This window comes from Serinus canaria, chromosome 15, assembly GCF_022539315.1.
Source record: "Serinus canaria isolate serCan28SL12 chromosome 15, serCan2020, whole genome shotgun sequence".
NCBI classification, from domain to species: domain Eukaryota; kingdom Metazoa; phylum Chordata; class Aves; order Passeriformes; family Fringillidae; genus Serinus; species Serinus canaria.
Window position 1 is genome coordinate 9,344,766 of NC_066329.1, and position 16,749 is coordinate 9,361,514.

The 16,749-nt window shown below is 56.8% G+C and overlaps 1 protein-coding gene across 6 annotated transcripts; it reads left to right on the forward strand.

Moving 5' to 3' along the window:
• Positions 1–831: 831 nt before the first annotated feature.
• Positions 832–16,648, forward strand: TPST2 (tyrosylprotein sulfotransferase 2). Of its 6 annotated transcripts, XM_050980416.1 has the most exons (9): positions 2,147–2,274; positions 8,231–8,296; positions 9,948–10,117; positions 10,691–10,783; positions 11,367–12,269; positions 13,697–13,895; positions 14,601–14,651; positions 14,770–14,818; positions 16,094–16,648. In XM_050980416.1, the coding sequence occupies exons 5-8, from the start codon at positions 11,434–11,436 to the stop codon at positions 14,797–14,799; spliced, it is 1,116 nt and encodes a 371-aa protein (XP_050836373.1). In that variant the 5' UTR covers positions 2,147–2,274; positions 8,231–8,296; positions 9,948–10,117; positions 10,691–10,783; positions 11,367–11,433; the 3' UTR covers positions 14,800–14,818; positions 16,094–16,648. The 6 variants fall into 6 exon arrangements, with proteins under 6 accessions (XP_030089211.1, XP_030089210.1, XP_050836373.1 ...); XM_030233351.2 differs by lacking the exons at positions 2,147–2,274; positions 9,948–10,117 and adding an exon at positions 832–905; XM_009092388.4 differs by lacking the exon at positions 9,948–10,117.
• The last annotated feature ends 101 nt before the right edge of the window (positions 16,649–16,749 follow it).

Genomic DNA, 16,749 nt, shown 5'->3' on the forward strand with positions numbered 1-16,749 from the left:
CTTGTCCGGGATGTGCCAGCCTTGCACTGGAGCCGGGTGGGATACGGGGGAGGGGGGTTTTGCCAGGGAAATGTCTCATGCAGAAACTCCCCGCGTTGGGGTTGGGACACAGGAGACCCTCGGTGTGGGGGAAGGGGGTGGCAAAGGCTCTGCAGCCCAACCCCATCAGCCTCCATGGGGACCCTCTCAGCTGGGGGACTCGGGGTGCCCCGGGAGCTGCGGAATCTGGGTGGGCTCTTGGCTCTGTCCACGGAATCCAGGACGGGCTCCTGGCTCCGTCCACGCCTGGGGGACCGGGGGGATGCGAGGGGTCCTGGGTCCCTGCCCGTGGGATCCACCTGGGCGCTAATTAACAGCCGATATTGCAGTCAATCGAAGACCGATTCACTTTCAAGGAGGTTTTTTTTTTTTCCCCCATCGGACGCTGTTCCTCCTCACCGGGCACTTCTTTGCCGCCTCATTCCCCCTTCCCATCCTGTTGCCCCCCAGTCGGGCACCTCGGGTGGCATTTCCTTGCGCTCCCACGCCGCTAATTAGCGACGGCGGTGATTAATTACAGCGATAGCAGTGACGGCAGGGCGCTGCACACAGGCAGCACCGGGACAGGGGCGGGGACCGGGGATAACGGTGAGGCCGCGGCAGCGCGGTGCGGAGCGCTCCCGGCAACTGGCGGGGGCGGCTGCGGAGCCACGGCCGGTACCGGCAAGGGCAACAGGGCATGGGGGGGCGGCAGGCAGGGGGACAGGCAGGGGGACGGGTTGAGGCTCGGTCCCGGGCTCGGTCCCCCGGTGCCGCCCGCTGCCCGGCGCGCGCGGCGCACGCGCGGAGCGGCGGGCGGGGATCCCGGCCCCGTGTGCGCGTGACGTCGCCGCGTCTCGCGCCGCTCCGGGCCGGTGGCGGCCCCGGTGAGTGCGGGGGGCACCGGGGGCAGCGGGGGGAGCGACCCGGCCCGGCCCGGCCCGGGAACCGCGTGTGCCTCTGCCGTTTGTCCCCCCAGCCGCGGCGGCTGGCAGGTGACAGCGGCCGGGCTGCGCGGCGGGCGGTGCCTGGCACCGGCGGGCGCCGCCTGGTAGCGGCTCGGGGCTCGGTGGGTGGCGCGGGCGAAGCGAACGGGGCGCGGAGCGGCGGGGGATGCTCGGTGCGCAGTGCGGGGGGTGCGCGGTGCGCGGTGCTGGGGACACCGGGTGGTGATGCGTGATCGGAGCGGGGCAGGGTGTTCGGTGCTGGGGACACGGAGCGGTGCTCGGTGTGCGGTACTGGGGACACGGAGCGGTGCTCGGTGCTGGGTGTTCGGTGCAGAGTGCTCAGAGTACTGCTGGGTGCACAGTACAGGATGCTCGGTGCGGGGTGCTCAGCGCAGGATGCTCAGTTCAGAGCGTGGTGCTGGGTGCAGGGTGCTCAGTGCAGTGCAGGGTGTGCTGAGGTGCCTACAGGGTGCTCAGTGCACAGAACACAGTGCAGGATACACGGCAGGTGGGACAAGGTGCTCAGTGCAGGATTCTCCTCGTACGTTTGTCCTCCCATTCTGCTCTTTGGCAGACAGTGCCCTCTCCTCCCTCCCGTAGCTCCCCTCTGGCAGCCCAGCACCAAGCCGTGCCCCCATAACCTGAGCACTGCCATACACAGAGGCACCCATGGGCTGGGGCTGTCCGTCTGTCCAGGTGTCCAGAGCTCAGCCAGGGTTGGGACTGCCCTTCTATACCAGGATGAGCGTGGTGGCCTAGGCAGAGTGGCTGCCCAGTGGGAGGCTGCACCTGCAGGTCTTGGGCAGCATCAGCCTCTGCTGAGGCTTGAGAGGTGTTGGCAGCACCGAGGTTGGGGTGGCTGTGGGATGTGGGTCCCTTGGCAGGGGGTGCAGATGGGCTCCTGAGCAGCTGTGTTGTCACCTTGCAGCCCACACAAAGCACTGGCACTCTCTTGGCAGTGCCCATCTGTTACTGTGCCCTATGTGGCAGGGATGTGACATCCACGCTTTGTCCAGCTCAAGTTCTTGGGACTCATGGCTGGAGTTGCTGGCACTGGGGCCAGCAAGCATGAGCTGAGCTGCCCTCCTGGGCAGGCAGGGGATGGTTTGCATCACAGAGGCCTTTGCTCTGTCCCTCTCTGTGTTTGTTTGCATGCTCAGGCTCTGTCCAAAAGTCATCTCACAGCTTGAAACCCCTTCAGACACCTCCCCTGTGCCAGGCCCCGCCGGCTGCTTGGACTCTGTTTCAGGAGCGGAGTCCCCCCTCAGCACAGCCGTGCTGCTCCCTTCTGCTCAGGCACCGAGCAATGGTGAGTGGGGAGATCCCAAAGATTGGTGCCAACAGGTTTCCAGATTTGCTGTGTGTTCTGTGGGGATGCTGCAGGCTGCTTGTGGGGAGCTGTCAAGTGCCAACGCGGGCACCTGCCAGCGGGGTTTGCCATCACATGCAGGTGGCAGCTGGTGCCCTGAGGCTGCTGCATGTGGCACCACAGGAGCGGCTCTGCTGCAGAGCCTGAGGGGAGCCCAGGGGTCTGTGTGGAGTCACACAAGGGAGGCAGCCTGGAATTTGGGGGACAGCAGCTGAACTGGGCACTGTGTGAGTCCTCCCGAGCATCACCCACAGCAGCTGGCATTGGGGGGCTTCACTGTGGGGGGATGTGGCAGGTTGAGACCTGGGCTCTCTGTAGGACACTGGTGGGCTCACCAGCATGGTCAGGCTCATGCCATGGCTATCCTCTGCCTGTAGGCTTTACAAGCAGTATTAGTAATTTCTGTCGCTATTTTAAGGAGATTTTTCCGAAGGCAGTTTGCATTCCGGGTACGCTCAGCCTTTGGGGATGTGTGGGATGGCAGGAGCGCTGTTAAAATGCGGGGACTGTCAAGAAGATTTTTGGAGAGAGAAAACAAACCCCCAGCAGGTGGTTTTATTTGGCACCGTGCAGATGTGCCTTGTGATGAATTTGTGATGCCTTGAGGAACCTCAGCCTCACGCCTCGGCCCAGCACGTTTCCTTCCAGATTCCACAGGCAGCGGGCACACAGAACCCTGGAGAAGCTTGCCCTGGTGTTGGCTGCCCGCTTTGGTTCACTCTGTTTTCCAAGCCCTGTCTGCCTCCAGAATTCCTGCAGGAATTCTCTCAAAGATTTCCCCTCTCAAGGTGAATGATGCCTTTTTGCCCCCCTTTTGGTCCCCAGTCCGTGCTGTGGTGCCTCACAGTGTGACTGCAGGCAAGGGGGTGGCCCTGCCACAGGAGCCCCTTGTCCCCTCCCAGGGACATCAAACAAGAGCAGCAGCGGGGGTTGCTCAACACGCAGTGCTCGGAAGTGAAGCAAGCAGCTGCTTCCCACTGTGCATTCCCAGGCAGTGACCCCAGAGTGAGACTGAGGGCTCTGAAGGGGCTGAAGCATGCAGGTGCTTCTCCACTGAGGAATGGCCATGAGCATGTTGGCTCCAGAGCCACAGGCTGCAGTGCTGGGGCAGGGGAAGCTTTTCCAGCACTTCTGTTCCTGCTTGGTGCTGGGAGGGATCCTGTGGTGCAAGCAGCTGTTGCTGGCTGTGGCTGAGCTTCAAGGGGAGTGGGATAAGAGCCAGCCCCCCTCGGGCAGCTGTGCTCAGAGCTGGCTGTGAGCCAGCGTGGCCAGGTGGCACTCAGGGCATGGGCACAGGCCTTGGTGGCCCAGCGTTTGCAGATGCAAGTGGCAGCAGAGGAGGAGCAGGGCTCCAGCTGGGCTGGTGCAGACAGGAAGGAGCTCGGATGTGCTGTGCAGGGTGCTTTGGCTGATGAGGCAGCAGCGGCGCAGGCTCGGAAGGACCCAGTTCTGTTTCTTCCATCGGTGGTTTCACAAGGGCTTCACCCGTGCCAGGGCCTGGGAGTGGTCAGTGCCCATCCTCGGTGGGGCTGGGAGTGGGAGGCCACAAACACACATTGCTGAAGTGGGTGCTGGTGCTTCCCAAAGTTTCTGGCTTTGTGGAGATGCCAAATGTTTGCCTTTGTGGCATCCGTTGTGCTGAGGATGGCTGGGCATTGCTGGAGATCCTGGGTCTGGTCTGTGCTTGGGTCTGTGCTCCTGAGGGAGCTGCAGGAAACAGGACAAGAACGAGCAGAGGAGCTGGAGAAGATGGGGAGCAGTGTCCCCTCTCCCATCCCTGCATGCAGGGTGAGCAGTGGCACCTCCATCCTTGCTGCCCTGCCCTGCCCTCAGGCAGTGCTTCCAGGGCTGCTGCTGCTGCTGCATGGGGAAATAAAACACTTTGATTTTGTTTCTTAAGCAAATTTGAGGTTTTGGGGTTTGTCTTGCAGAAACAATTTTTTATTTGCAGATCCTGATCTTTGTGCATGCAAGAATGGAGCTTGTTGAGACTTAGGGTTTGGCGTGTGGATTGGGAAAATATTTTTTGAAGATACTTGGTGTTTTTTCTAGCAGTTCCTCTGACTTCTCTTCCTCCCTGTTGTATGGCAGGCTCTGACCACCCACATTCCTTCAAGGGAATATTTGTGCAGTTTTGTGAGGGAAGAGATGTGTTTGCATCAAGCGTGGTGAGTGAACAGGGAGGCTGCAGCCCTCGGCACCCCTCGCCCAGTGCCCCTCTCCCATGGGGATTCCCAGACATACCCTGGACGAGGGGTGAGAGTTGGAGGGAACTGATTAGAGACATGGAGAGGAATCATAGAATCGTCACAGAATCGTGGAATGGTTTGGGTTGGAAGGGATCTTAAAGATCTTCTAGTTCCACCCCCTTTCCTTGGGTAGGGACACCTTCCACTAGACCAAGTTGCTCAGAGCTCCATCCAGCCTGGCCTTGGACATTTCAGGGATGGGGCAGCCACAGCTTCCCTGGGCAAAAGGAGCTGGGGGAGAGCTACGTGCTTTCCCAGAGCTCCTTCCTCAAGCAGGACAATGCAGTCACTGGTCAGGGCACAAGGGGAACCAACGTAGGAGTGTCACCATCAGTGGACCTTTGCTGGCTTTGCCTTTGTCCCCCTGAGGCAGCAACTGCAGAGTAATTACGGAAGGCTGAAGCTCTGTGGGTTAATTAAAAGTCAGGAGCTCCCTCTGAAGTGCAGAGCTCGTGTCCTATTTCAGCACAAGCGTGTCTGACGTGCCTGAGCTTTGCTGCGGTGCAGGCACACGGTGCCAGGTGCTGGGGAGTGGGTAGGTGCCTCCATCCCTGTGTCCTGCCAGCAGCTTCCCCCTTGGGCATTCCATAATTAATCTGCCACTCTGAGCTGAAGGCCGTGTCCCTGCGAGGCTGGCAGGGTGAGTGCTGAGGTTTCCATCTCCCGATGATAAAAAGCCATTGCCGTGCTTGGAACAAGGGATGGGCGGAGGGGAGTTACTGTAAATTGGTGGGATTTTTATTGTTTGAGGAACACTGTACCACTGAGCAGGATAATAAAATGTTTTGCTAATCATAACAGCCTTGAGGCGATAAACCAACAGTCTGTTTGTGCTGTGAAATGTCTGTGGATCCTCTGCTGATGTGATTTAGAGCCTGTTGGAGCTGGCTGGCACAAAGTGCCCCATCCCTGGCTGGGCTCTTTGGGATTTTCAGCTGGAATGATTGGTGTGGCTTAGGGCTCTCACCTTGCAGGCTTTTCTGAGCCAGAAAGTGTTTTAAACTGACACACGCTGCCTTAATCCTCAGGGCAGCAGGTTCTGCTGGTTTATTTTTCTTAGTACTCAGGAGCGAGAATAAATTCCTCTTTGCCCGCTGAGCCTGTTGGGTGCTAAGATGCAGCTTGAGCAGCCTCTGTGTGGTTTGGATGCTGAGGTGGCTGCTTGAACACTCATCTCTGAACTCTTTTGACTGTTATTTTTTTCCTGGGATGATGGTGGCGGTGCAAGTGTAAACCACAGGGCTGTCAGTGCTGTTTGGGGATTTTCCAAGGGACACAGAACTCCAAAGTGCTCCAGACCCAGGTGTTTTTGTTGGGATTGGTTGTGTTTTCACTGGAATTGGCTTCTGTTCCAGTGGATGCCCTGGGTTCATGACCTGCAGTGCAGCTTCAGTTTTAGTCACCAAACCAGTCCTGCTCTCAGTGGTGCTGCTCTTGCCACGTGGAGGCTGACAGCAGCTTCTTTTCTGTTGTGTGGGGTTTTTTTTGAGTGCTGCAGCTTAATTTTTATATCTTCTCTCCAAGGCCATGGCACACCTGCAGCAGAGGTAGGCGCAGAGCCCCTGTGCTACCACTGGGGTGGGTGGGTTGGACTCTGTTCCCACTGTCCCGTGTGATCGATCCGGTTTGTGCTGGGGTGGAGGAGCACAAGCTGGGGGTTGTGCAACAGGGCTGACGCTGCACTCAGTGACCACAGCCACCCCCGTGGTGCCTCTGTGTGCTCCTGGTGGAGATTGGGGCTGGCCCCATGCTCCATGCCCCATGCTTGCTGCCTTCCCGTCCTGCTAAGAGAGATACTTGGGAAATGTTCGGAAATATGCTGTACAAGGTGCCAGCAGGAGCATCCAGGAGGAGCAGAGCTGCCATCAACAGTGCCAGTGTCGGACTGAGCTCAGGTTGGGATGAAGCAGTGGCCCTCAGGCAAGCTATGTTTATTTTTGTCAATGAACTGGAGACTATCAATTCAGTAATTAAATATTGCTGATTTTTAAAGATGTGAGTTGGATATGTTGGGACATTTCTTGCTGACCACAGTTTCTGCTGCTGTTCCGCCACAGGGGCGTCTGCAGATCCTCATCCTTTTATTAAGCATCAACAAATTGAGCTCAAATTTTCCAGGCCACACCTATGTGTTTTGGGGAGGCTGCACTTAATGACACTCATTTCTGGGAATGGTTTAAAGAAAAATGCAACTTTAGATCATATGGGGCTTTTCATAGAAACTGTTTCTGTGGTTGTTTGTAACACTTTAACAAATGGTGTTTCCTTACTGCTGAGGGTGCTGTGCTGGCTCTGGGGCTATTCCGGGGGTGGTTTTTACCCGTTCCCAGCACAGGTGCCAAGGTCAGGGGGGGTTTTGGTCGGGTTTCGGTCAGAGCTGCTGTTGGAGCCCAGCTAGTGGTGACGCCCTGCCCAGCATCAGGAAGGAAGTCACAAACAAGTGCGAGTCTGTGTGTCTGTCCGTGTCTGTGCCTGGGCAGGATCTGGAGCTGTTTCTGGAGCAGGGTGAGTTGGGTGGGCAGTTGGACCACCTCTGTCCCTGCACCTCAGCACTCGGAGCACTGCAGAGGCACATCCAGGGATGCAGCTGCAGCTCCTTGGAGCTGCAGCCTCGTCTGGAGCTGGAATCCTGTAATCTATGGAGGCCAGGCTGAGCAGGAAGCCTCGCAGGGAAGCGCCTGCACTGCGGATAAGACCTTGTAGAGTTCCTGCTGGGTGGAGTTTCCCTCTGGTTTCTCTTTAGTGCTGAGGTGGAGGGGCTGGTGACACTTGATGGCACGAGAGGAGACTGGAATAGCCATTAGTGTCACTGCTGGAAATGTTCTCAGGGACATCCTGCAAGGCCAGGACCTGCTGCGCAGCCAGGGGGAGCTGACTGGGAATGTCCCAGCAGCAGTGACCCTAAGATGGTCCCATGACCATGCTGTGATCCTGGGAGCAGAGTGACATCTGGTGATCTGCCAGGTCCTGGCCCCTCGAGGTGCTCTGCTGCAGCTCCATGTCCCAGACTGTCCCCAGGATGCTCTTGCTTGCAGGATGGCTTCAGCCAAGGTTGCTATGCTCCCTGGCATGGAGCAGTCCTTGTGGGAAACCCAGTGTCCAGGGGTTTGGTTCCCAACCTGGAGATATTTCCTGCCAGGCCTGCAGGTCTTCTGGGGTCTGTCTCCTTTCACTGTCACTGATTTGGGGGCTCTGGTCATAGTCTGACGTGTGTCTGATTTCAGCATTTGCAGCAGGCGAGTCTGGAGCTGCTTCCTCTGGTCAAGACTGTTGTGCTGGCCAGTGTGTGCTGGAATTGTGTCCAGCTGGATTGTCATCCCCTGGGCTTTAAACATCCAGGCTGCTAGGGTCCCCCTGAGATCTCTCTCCTTTCCAGCAGGCTGCATTTCCTAAAAGAGCCGCAGCCCTGCTGCTTCCCTCTGTGTCTCCTGGCTTGGCTGTGCTCTGTGAACAGTGCTGGTGTCTCAGGACAGGTGTGCCAAGTCCAGCTGCCAGCTCTGCCATGAGCTGGGGCCACCAGCTCCAGGAGGAACACCTTTCCCTGGGGCTCAGAGGAGGCTGTGGGGAGGAGCAGAAGGTGCTGAAGAGGAGAGCAGATGTGTGTGCTAAATAAACAAATCAGCACTGTGGCTTCTCTTCCCCATCAGGTGTTTTGGTGGCCACGGGTTCAGCATGAAGCTCAACTAGAAGCACAATGACCGTACGGAGAAAAGGTAAGAGCAAGCTGCTGGATGTGTGATTCCCCTGGGAGGCTGGGTGGCTGCTGCACATCTGTCTCATGATGTTGCACATCTGTCCACACCACCACTGGTGCCCCACTGATCCTGTGCTGCTTTCACAAGCTGGCACGACACCGTGTCAGCCTTCTTCATGCTCAAGTCCCATCAGTACGGGAATACGGAAGACTTGGTGCCTGTAGGACCTCTTGTCACTCTGCTGTCACATCCCCACTGGTCCCCATCCTCCCCCATGCTCTGGGTGGCAACCTTACAAGTGCTCTGCCTAGGGTTAGGGTTATGCCTAGGGTTAGGGTTTTGAAAACCACAAAGCCCATAGCTCCAGGCTGCAAAAAGCATCCCAAAGGGAAAACAAAACTGCCACAACATGGCTTCCTCCATGGCTTCTTCTTTGGAAACAGCCTTGGCCCCCTGATGCTGGCCAGGGACATAGCCCCTGCCCCTGTGTGATATCCCTGTCCTTCCGTGTCCAAGCTGTACTCAGGGGTTTCAGCCCTGGATTGCTGCTGGCACTTTGCTTTCTGCTCCCATGTCACTATTCCCTGCCAGAGTAGCCTCTGAGAGCTCCCTAATCCTGCTCAAGTGGGAAGCTCTCAGAGCCAGCTTGGGCATTTAAAAGGGTGCAGTCTCTGGAAGGGCTGTCTTGACTCAGACAGCCCTGCACCTAATTACACCCTGATTCCTGTGCGCGAGTGTCAGTAGTGTGCGTGAGCATGCGAGAGTGTGAGCGGGTGTGTGAGAGTGTGCACGAGTGTGAGTAGTGTGCAAGAGTGTGCACGAGTGTGAGTGGCCAGACATGCTCTGGGTGTTGTTCAGCCCTCCCAGCACATTGGGGTGATCCCAGGGTGATCCCTCTGGAGAGCTTTGTCCCATTCCAGCCCTCCTGGGCCCAGGGGCTGCCGTGCAGTGGCAGAGCTGGAGTCCAGAGCTCAGCAGTGCAGAGTGGCCATGCTCCTCTGGGCACCTGCCTTCCCCACTCCCCACGCAGAATGAGAGCTTCCCATGCTGGTGGCGTTGGATAGGAGCACTGAGGACTCAGTCTCTGCCTGCTGGACAGGCATGGTAGTCCCCAGGGACTTCCAGAATTCCAGGATGATTCAGGTTGGAAAAGCCCTCCCAGACCATCCAGCTGGAGTCCAACCTGTGCCCGGTCCCCACCTTGTTACCAGCTCGGAGGACGGAGTGCCACATCCAGGCATTCCATGGACACCTCCGGGGAGGGGGACTCCACCACCTCCCTGGACAGCCCCTCCCAAGACCTGACCTCTCTTTCCATGAGGAAATTCCCCCTGATGTCTGACCTGAACCTCCCCTGGCACAGCTGGCAGCCCCTTCAAACATAATATGAGAGTCCCTTTGTTCCCTCCGAAGCTTGGCTGGAGCTGCTGGAGCATCTCAGTGGGAGCTGCTCCCTGTCAGCTGGTTCTCCTGGAGAACAGAGCACTTCTGTGCTCCAGCCTCCTTTCATGCTGCAGCCTTTGCTGTTAATTAGCCTGTCTTGGTCTGCATCGCCCTAATTATTCCAGTTGGCCCTAAATCCTGCCTGCTCCTCTGCCATCCATTGAAATGGGTCTTGTGGCATTTGCAATTATTTTGGGGTGAATATTTGAATATATTTACATGACAGAAACAGATGAAGAGAGCAGGAAGGAGCAGCACTTGTCTTGTTAATGGCCCTGACTCTGCTTGGTGCTGCAAAAATGCCAGAGCTGTTGGGTGTCCCTCTGATCTACATCCCAACAAATCCACCCACTTTATCTCATACGTGGGGATGCAGTTGAGGTTGTTCACCTTCAGGTATGTTACCAAGCAGCTGGTCAGGGTGGACCAGGGAGTAAAGAGCTGCAAAAATACTTTTGGTGGTGATGTTGCTGTGCTGCTGGGTTGTGGGAGGGCATCACTGGGCTGGCAGAGAGGCACTGCCTGTGCAGGAGTGGATACAAGCCAGTGGGTGGAGTCCAGGATGGTGGAGTGGGATGTCAGGGACTGGAAGGGGGGAGCAGAGCGAGTCCCTGAGTGCCTGGCAGGAGGAGCAGGAAAGCTGCCCAGCTCCAGGCTCTCTCCTGCCTGCTCCCTGCTCTGCATGGGCTGCTGCACAATGGATTCCTTCGTTGCGGGGGGAAACTCTTTCCTGGAGCAGCTCTTTGGCCTGTCAGCAAAACAGAATCCATGGACGGCCCGTTCCTTCCACTCCATTCAGCTCCTGCCCCAGCCACATAATCACAAAGAACTGGAAATCCCGGGGTGAGCCCAGGGGAGGATTGCAAAACCTGCACTCGCAACTGGGGCGGACGGGGGGGAGGGGGCGGGAAGCGGTGCCAGCATTCCCGGGAGTCCCTCCGGGCACGCAGCTGAGCTGGGCACTTGCAGAGGCTGCAGCCTTCCTGCTGGATGTCCTGCCGAGCCGTGGAAAACCCCGAAAAGTCTCGGTGCCAGATGAAGTTTCACGGATTTCTCTGTCAGGTCAGTTCCCGAGGCAGGGCAGGGTGGTGAACGCTGCGTGTTCACTCTCAGATGGTTGACTCTCTCAGTGTTTCATTCTAACGGTTTCTCCTGACTCAGATCCTTAAAGCTGGCATGAGAGGCTTTTGTTTTTCTCTTATTTCAGCTTCCCCCTCCCCTGTGACCCTAGGGTTAAACTAAGCAAAATGTACAGAGGATGCAGGTGACTGGGAGGTGATCAGTGCTGGAGTGCTGACATGGGTTTGGGAGGAATAACCTCAGCTTGGGTCTGGGCTTCATCTAGGATGGAGCAGGCTCTCTGTAAAGATTTTGTTTTAAGGAGTCTCTGAATATACAGTGTTCCTCCTCTCCAAAACATTCCTGGAGCTTTGCTCCAGCTGTAAACCTGTGTTTCTGGGAGCACAATGCAGAAATTCTCTCTCTGGGTGTGCACTGAGGCAGACTTTAATTACCTGCTGGGTGTAGAGCACCAAGCCTGGGAGGTGCTGATAAATGAAAGAGGTGCTGATAAGTGAAGGAGGTGATGAAATCTGGGATGGTGTCAGCATCCCATCGCTGCTCTGACAGTGCTGTTCTCTTTCAGATGCCCGTGGGGTTGGACACTCGCTAGCGGAGAGCTGAAGCCCCCAGCCTGTGCCCAGGAGAGCAGGATGCGGGTCACCACGCGCAGGGTGCTGCTGCTGGTGGGTTCGGTGGCGGCCCTGATGGTGACCCTGCACCTCGGGCAGCAGGTCCTGGAGTGCCAGCAGGTCCTGAGCGAGAGGAGGCACAGGCTGATGAGGCCGGAGAACGAGGAGCTGGTGATGGTGGACGCCAACCACGTGGAGTACCGGTACAGCAAGGACATGCCCCTGATCTTCATCGGCGGTGTCCCCCGCAGCGGCACCACGCTGATGAGGGCCATGCTGGACGCCCACCCCGAGGTGCGCTGCGGGGAGGAGACCCGCATCATCCCCCGCGTGCTGGCCATGCGCCAGGCCTGGTCCAAGTCCGGCCGCGAGAAGATGCGGCTGGACGAGGCGGGGGTGACGGACCAGGTGCTGGACGCGGCCATGCAGGCCTTCATCCTGGAAGTGATCGCCAAGCATGGCGAGCCCGCCAGGTACCTGTGCAACAAAGACCCTTTCACGCTCAAGTCCTCCGTGTACCTGTCCCGGCTGTTCCCCAACTCCAAGTTCCTGCTGATGGTGCGGGACGGGCGTGCCTCGGTGCACTCCATGATCACGCGCAAGGTGACGATCGCCGGCTTCGACCTGAACAGCTACCGGGACTGCCTGACCAAGTGGAACAAGGCCATCGAGGTGATGTATTCCCAGTGCCTGGAGATCGGCCGCGCCCGCTGCCTGCCCGTCTACTACGAGCAGCTGGTGCTGCACCCCGAGCAGTCCATGCACAACATCATGAGGTTCCTGGACATCTCCTGGAGCGACACGGTGCTGCACCACGAGGAGCTCATCGGGAAGCCCGGTGGGGTGTCCCTTTCCAAGTGAGTCTCGGCTCTTTCCTCAGCTTTTTGTTGCACAAAGCAGGCTAAAACTGGGGGCAGAGCCGTGTTTGTGTGTGATTTTGGGGGAGGAGGGACAACACATTGCACTGCAGTGGGGTTTGTGTTCCCGAGTAAGAGATGGCTTTAATGCTCCCAATCTGTTGTACTCCACAGAACAGCTTGTCAAGCAAGGATTTCAGGAGCAGGTGACTGTTTAATCTCTCTTGACACTGCAGAAATTATTTCAGTCTCTAATTTGCAAAGAACTGCTTGCTCTGAAACGTGAGCTCTTTAATGTCTCTTTCTCCACCCGTCCTCAGATGCCTCCTTGGTGTGATTAGTTGTGCTGCTAATGATGATGAGCTGCAGTTCTTGCCAGGTCTGGGGTTGGTATTGCAGAATAAAAGCAACACCTGCTCAGTGGAGGCACACCCAGCCCTCCCTCCTGCCCTCTCCATGTGTAGGGGGTGTTTGCCTTCTCCCACTTTCTCTTCCTCTTTTAATGCTTTTTCTTTTCTAAATGGAGGCTTAAGTCAGGCTTAGCAAAATTTAATCAGCAGTGTAAAGGAATTATCCAAGTCTCTGTATCAGTTGCTGGTGCCCCGGTGGTGAGGGCACAGGAGGCACGGGGGGGATGTGCAGTTGCTCCAGTTTTCCAGGATGCCCTGGGAGTGCAGCCAGCTCTACTTCCCTGTTTGCTCAGAGTAAATTGGTCCAGGTTGCTTAGATCAGGTTTTGAATATTCATAGGGGTCACCAAGTGTATCTGTGCTACAGCTCACATATCTTACATTGTTTTCCTCTGATAAGCAGAGGTGTCATGGTGAGAGCCTCTGTCCCAGTGCAGGATAGATACCTCCTGTAGGAAAAGAGGAAGCAGCCTCAAGTTGTTGCAGAGGAAGTTTAGGTTGGATAAAAAGGAAAATTCCTTCCCTGAAAGGGTAATTAAGCATTGGAACAGAACGGTGGTAGAGTCACCATCCCTGAAGGAATTTAAAAGCTGTGTGGATGTGACAGCTGGGGACATGGGTTAGTGGTGGCCTTAGGAGTGTTGGGGGAATGCTTGGACTCACTCGTCCTAGAGGATTTTTCCAGCCTTAATGATTCCACGATTCTAAATAGAGGGACCCAGCCTCTGGGGCTGTGGAACCCCCTGCCATGGTCTGCTTTCCCAGAGCAGAGCTGTGAGGGACAGAAACTGTGGCTACCCCATCCAAGGAAGTGCCCAAGGCCAGGTGGGACAGGATTTGGAGCAACCTGGGATAGTGGAAGGTGTCTGTGCCCATGGCAGGGAGTGGGACGGGATGGGATTTAAGATCCCACCCTGTGGTTCTCTTTGGAGGTGGCAGCGAGCTGTGTGTGAGCCCAGCACATGTGTGAAATCCAACCATTGTGTCTTTTGGTTTTTTTTTCCTTTATTTTCCCCAGGATAGAGAGGTCAACAGACCAGGTGATCAAGCCGGTGAACATGGAGGCGTTATCCAAATGGATCGGGCACATCCCGGGGGATGTGCTGCAGGACATGGCCCACATCGCCCCCATGCTGGCCAGGCTCGGCTACGACCCCTATGCCAACCCCCCCAACTACGGCCACCCCGACCCCCTGGTTGTCAACAACACGCACAGAGTGAGTGGCGCTGCCATGGAGGGGATAGGCCAGGGGCTCACACAGCCCTCTGGAGCAAAGGAAGCTCCTGAGCCGGGTCAGGATGGAAGAGGGGGGGAAAGAGCCTCACACAGGGAAAACAGAATCACAGAATTCCAGAGTCATTCAGGTTGGGAAAGGCCTCTCAGAGCCACTGAGTCCAACCTGTGCCCGATCCCCACCAGAGCACTGAGTGCCATATGGAGCATGTTCCTTGGACACCTCCAGGGATGGGGACTCCAAACCTCCCTGGGCAGCCCCTTCCAGTCCCTGACCACCCTTTCTATGGGGAAATTCCTCCTGATTTCCAGCCTGACCCTCCCCTGGCACAGTTTGATGCAGTTTCCTCTCCTCCTTTCCCTGTTCCCTGGGAGCAGAGCCTGACATTCCTGGCTGTCCCCTCCTGTCAGGGAGTTGTGCGGAGCCACAAGGTCCCCCTGAGCCTCCTTTTCTCCAGGCTGAGCCCCTTCCCAGCTCCCTCAGCTGCTCCAGCCCCTTCCCCAGCTCTCTTCCCTTCTCTGGACACGCTCCAGCCCCTCCATGTCTGTTTTGGAGAGAGGGGCCCAGAGCAGGACAGAGCACTCAAGGTACAGCCTTTTCCCTGGGAAGGCTGGGAATGGCTGGCAGCAGTGACCCAGAGGTGATTCCACAGCCCCAGGAGGTCACTCCAGGTTCTCTTTCCCACAGGTTTTAAAGGGGGATTATAAAACACCGGCCAATCTCAAAGGTCACCTGCAGGTAAGAGCACCCTGAGGGTGGTTTGGGGGTTTGGGACACACCAGGGTACCTGGTTGCTGCTGCCTTCCCTGGGGAATGCTGGCTCAGAGCTGACCCTTCTCTTCTGGGGCTCTTCCAGGTGACTCAGAACACGTCATCTTCTCACTAAGAAAATTAATGATTTCCAGGTAAGACCCTGTTTACTTAATTTTGGGATTTGGGCAAATCTGCCTGCGTTGCTCCAGGACCAGCACTTGGTTTGTGTGATTTCTGTGGATGTGCTGGAGTTCCAGGAACACTCCTGGTGCCAGGGATCCTTCACAGTCGCCTCAGATCTTCCCACACAATGCTGCTGTGTGGGACCATTTTTAAGGAATTCTTTTCCTGAGCTCTGGGAACAGGATTAAAGCTGCAAAATGAAACTCAGCCGCCTGGGAGGGTTATTGCAGCCCGTCCCCGCGGACAGCAGGGACACATGGAATGTGTGGATGAGCTGAGCTGCTCCCCAGATGCCTCCAAAGACGTGCCATGGACCTGAGGAAGGGGATAGAAAACAAAGGAAAACATGATGGAAAACAAAGCTGCTGCCTTGGGCTGCTGCTCTAGAGACAACTGTTGATGTGTTGGATGTTCTTCCTCCATGCTAAAGCATAAAATACCATTCTTGGTACTAAAACCAATCCTTTAGGAGAAACTTTCTGTGTACAAGCAGATGGTTGGGCTAGAAAAAGATCAGAAGCACTGAGGGAAGATTAGGAATTGGGTGTTCCCTTGTCCTGGGCTCAGAATTGGTTCCTTTCTGTCCATTTTTTGTGTCACAGGGGCTTTAAACCCTCAGTCGGGCCATGTTGTGCCAGTCTGAGGGGATCCTGCTCCGGAGGGGATCCTGTTCTGAGGGAGTCCTGCCCCTGAAAGGGTTCTGTTCCTAAGGGGATCCTGTTCCCAAGGGGATCCTGCCCCTGAGGGGATCATCTTCCTGAGGGGATCTGCTCCTGAGGGGATCATCTTCCTGAGGGGATCTGCTCCCGAAGGGATCCTGCTCACGAGGGGATCCTGTTCCTAAGAGGAGATCCTACTTTTGAAGGTCTCCTGCTCCTGAGGGGATCCTCTTCCCGAGGAGATCCTTCGCTGAGGGGATCCTCTTCCCTGAGGGGATCCTGCCCCTGAGGGGATCCTCTTCCCTGAGGGGATCCTGCTCACGAGGGGATCCTGTTCCTAAGAGGAGATCCTACTTTTGAAGGTCTCCTGCTCCTGAGGGGATCCTCTTCCCAAGGAGATCCTTCACTGAGGGGATCTGCCCCTGAGGGGATCATCTTCCTGAGGGGATCCTGCTCACGAGGGGATCCTGTTCCTAAGAGGAGATACTGCCTCTGAAGGTCTCCTGCTCCTGAGGGGATCCTTCCCCTGAGGAGATCCTTCCCTGAGGGGATCCTGCCCCTGAGGTTCCGTTTTATCTCTTCCAGAACGCTGCCAATGGCCTGTTGTTGCCCGAGAAGGACGAGTGTGCAGTGGGCCCGTGGAAATCTGTTCTCCAAGCATATTGCTTGCTCCTACTGTTGCCAAATGACTGCGCTCCAGGAATGTATTTGCATTTATTTGCAAAGGCCAAACGTGGTCCACGGCGGGAACGTCCCCGGCCCGTCCCGGCGCTCTGTGGGGAATGCAGCTGTGGAAACCCGGGCTCGGGGAGGGGACGGGAGGAGATTGCCTGTGCCGTGGCTGGAGGACTCCGTACATCGCGTTTGTGTCTCGTGATCCTGTTCACCGTTCCCGGTGTGGGGAACAGCCCTCCCATCCCCGCTGTTCCGTATTCCTGGGATCGGGAAGAGCCACCCCGGTCCTGCTGTTCCCAACTCCCAGGGTCAGGATCAGCCCCCTGGCCCTGCAGAGCCTTTGTGGTGCGTGTGCCCTCCCCCCAGCCCTATCCCCGACCCTGCAGAGGCTATTGCAGAGTTAATATATGCCCTCCCCCCTTCCCCCCATCAACGGTGTCGGACACCATTAAAGTGTTGATTTGATATTTAATATTTTAATTATTTATCGCGCGGGCTCCGCCCCCTGTACCCCGCCGGGCCACAGGGTGGCGCTACCAGCTCCGCTCCAGGCGAGTCTATGATTT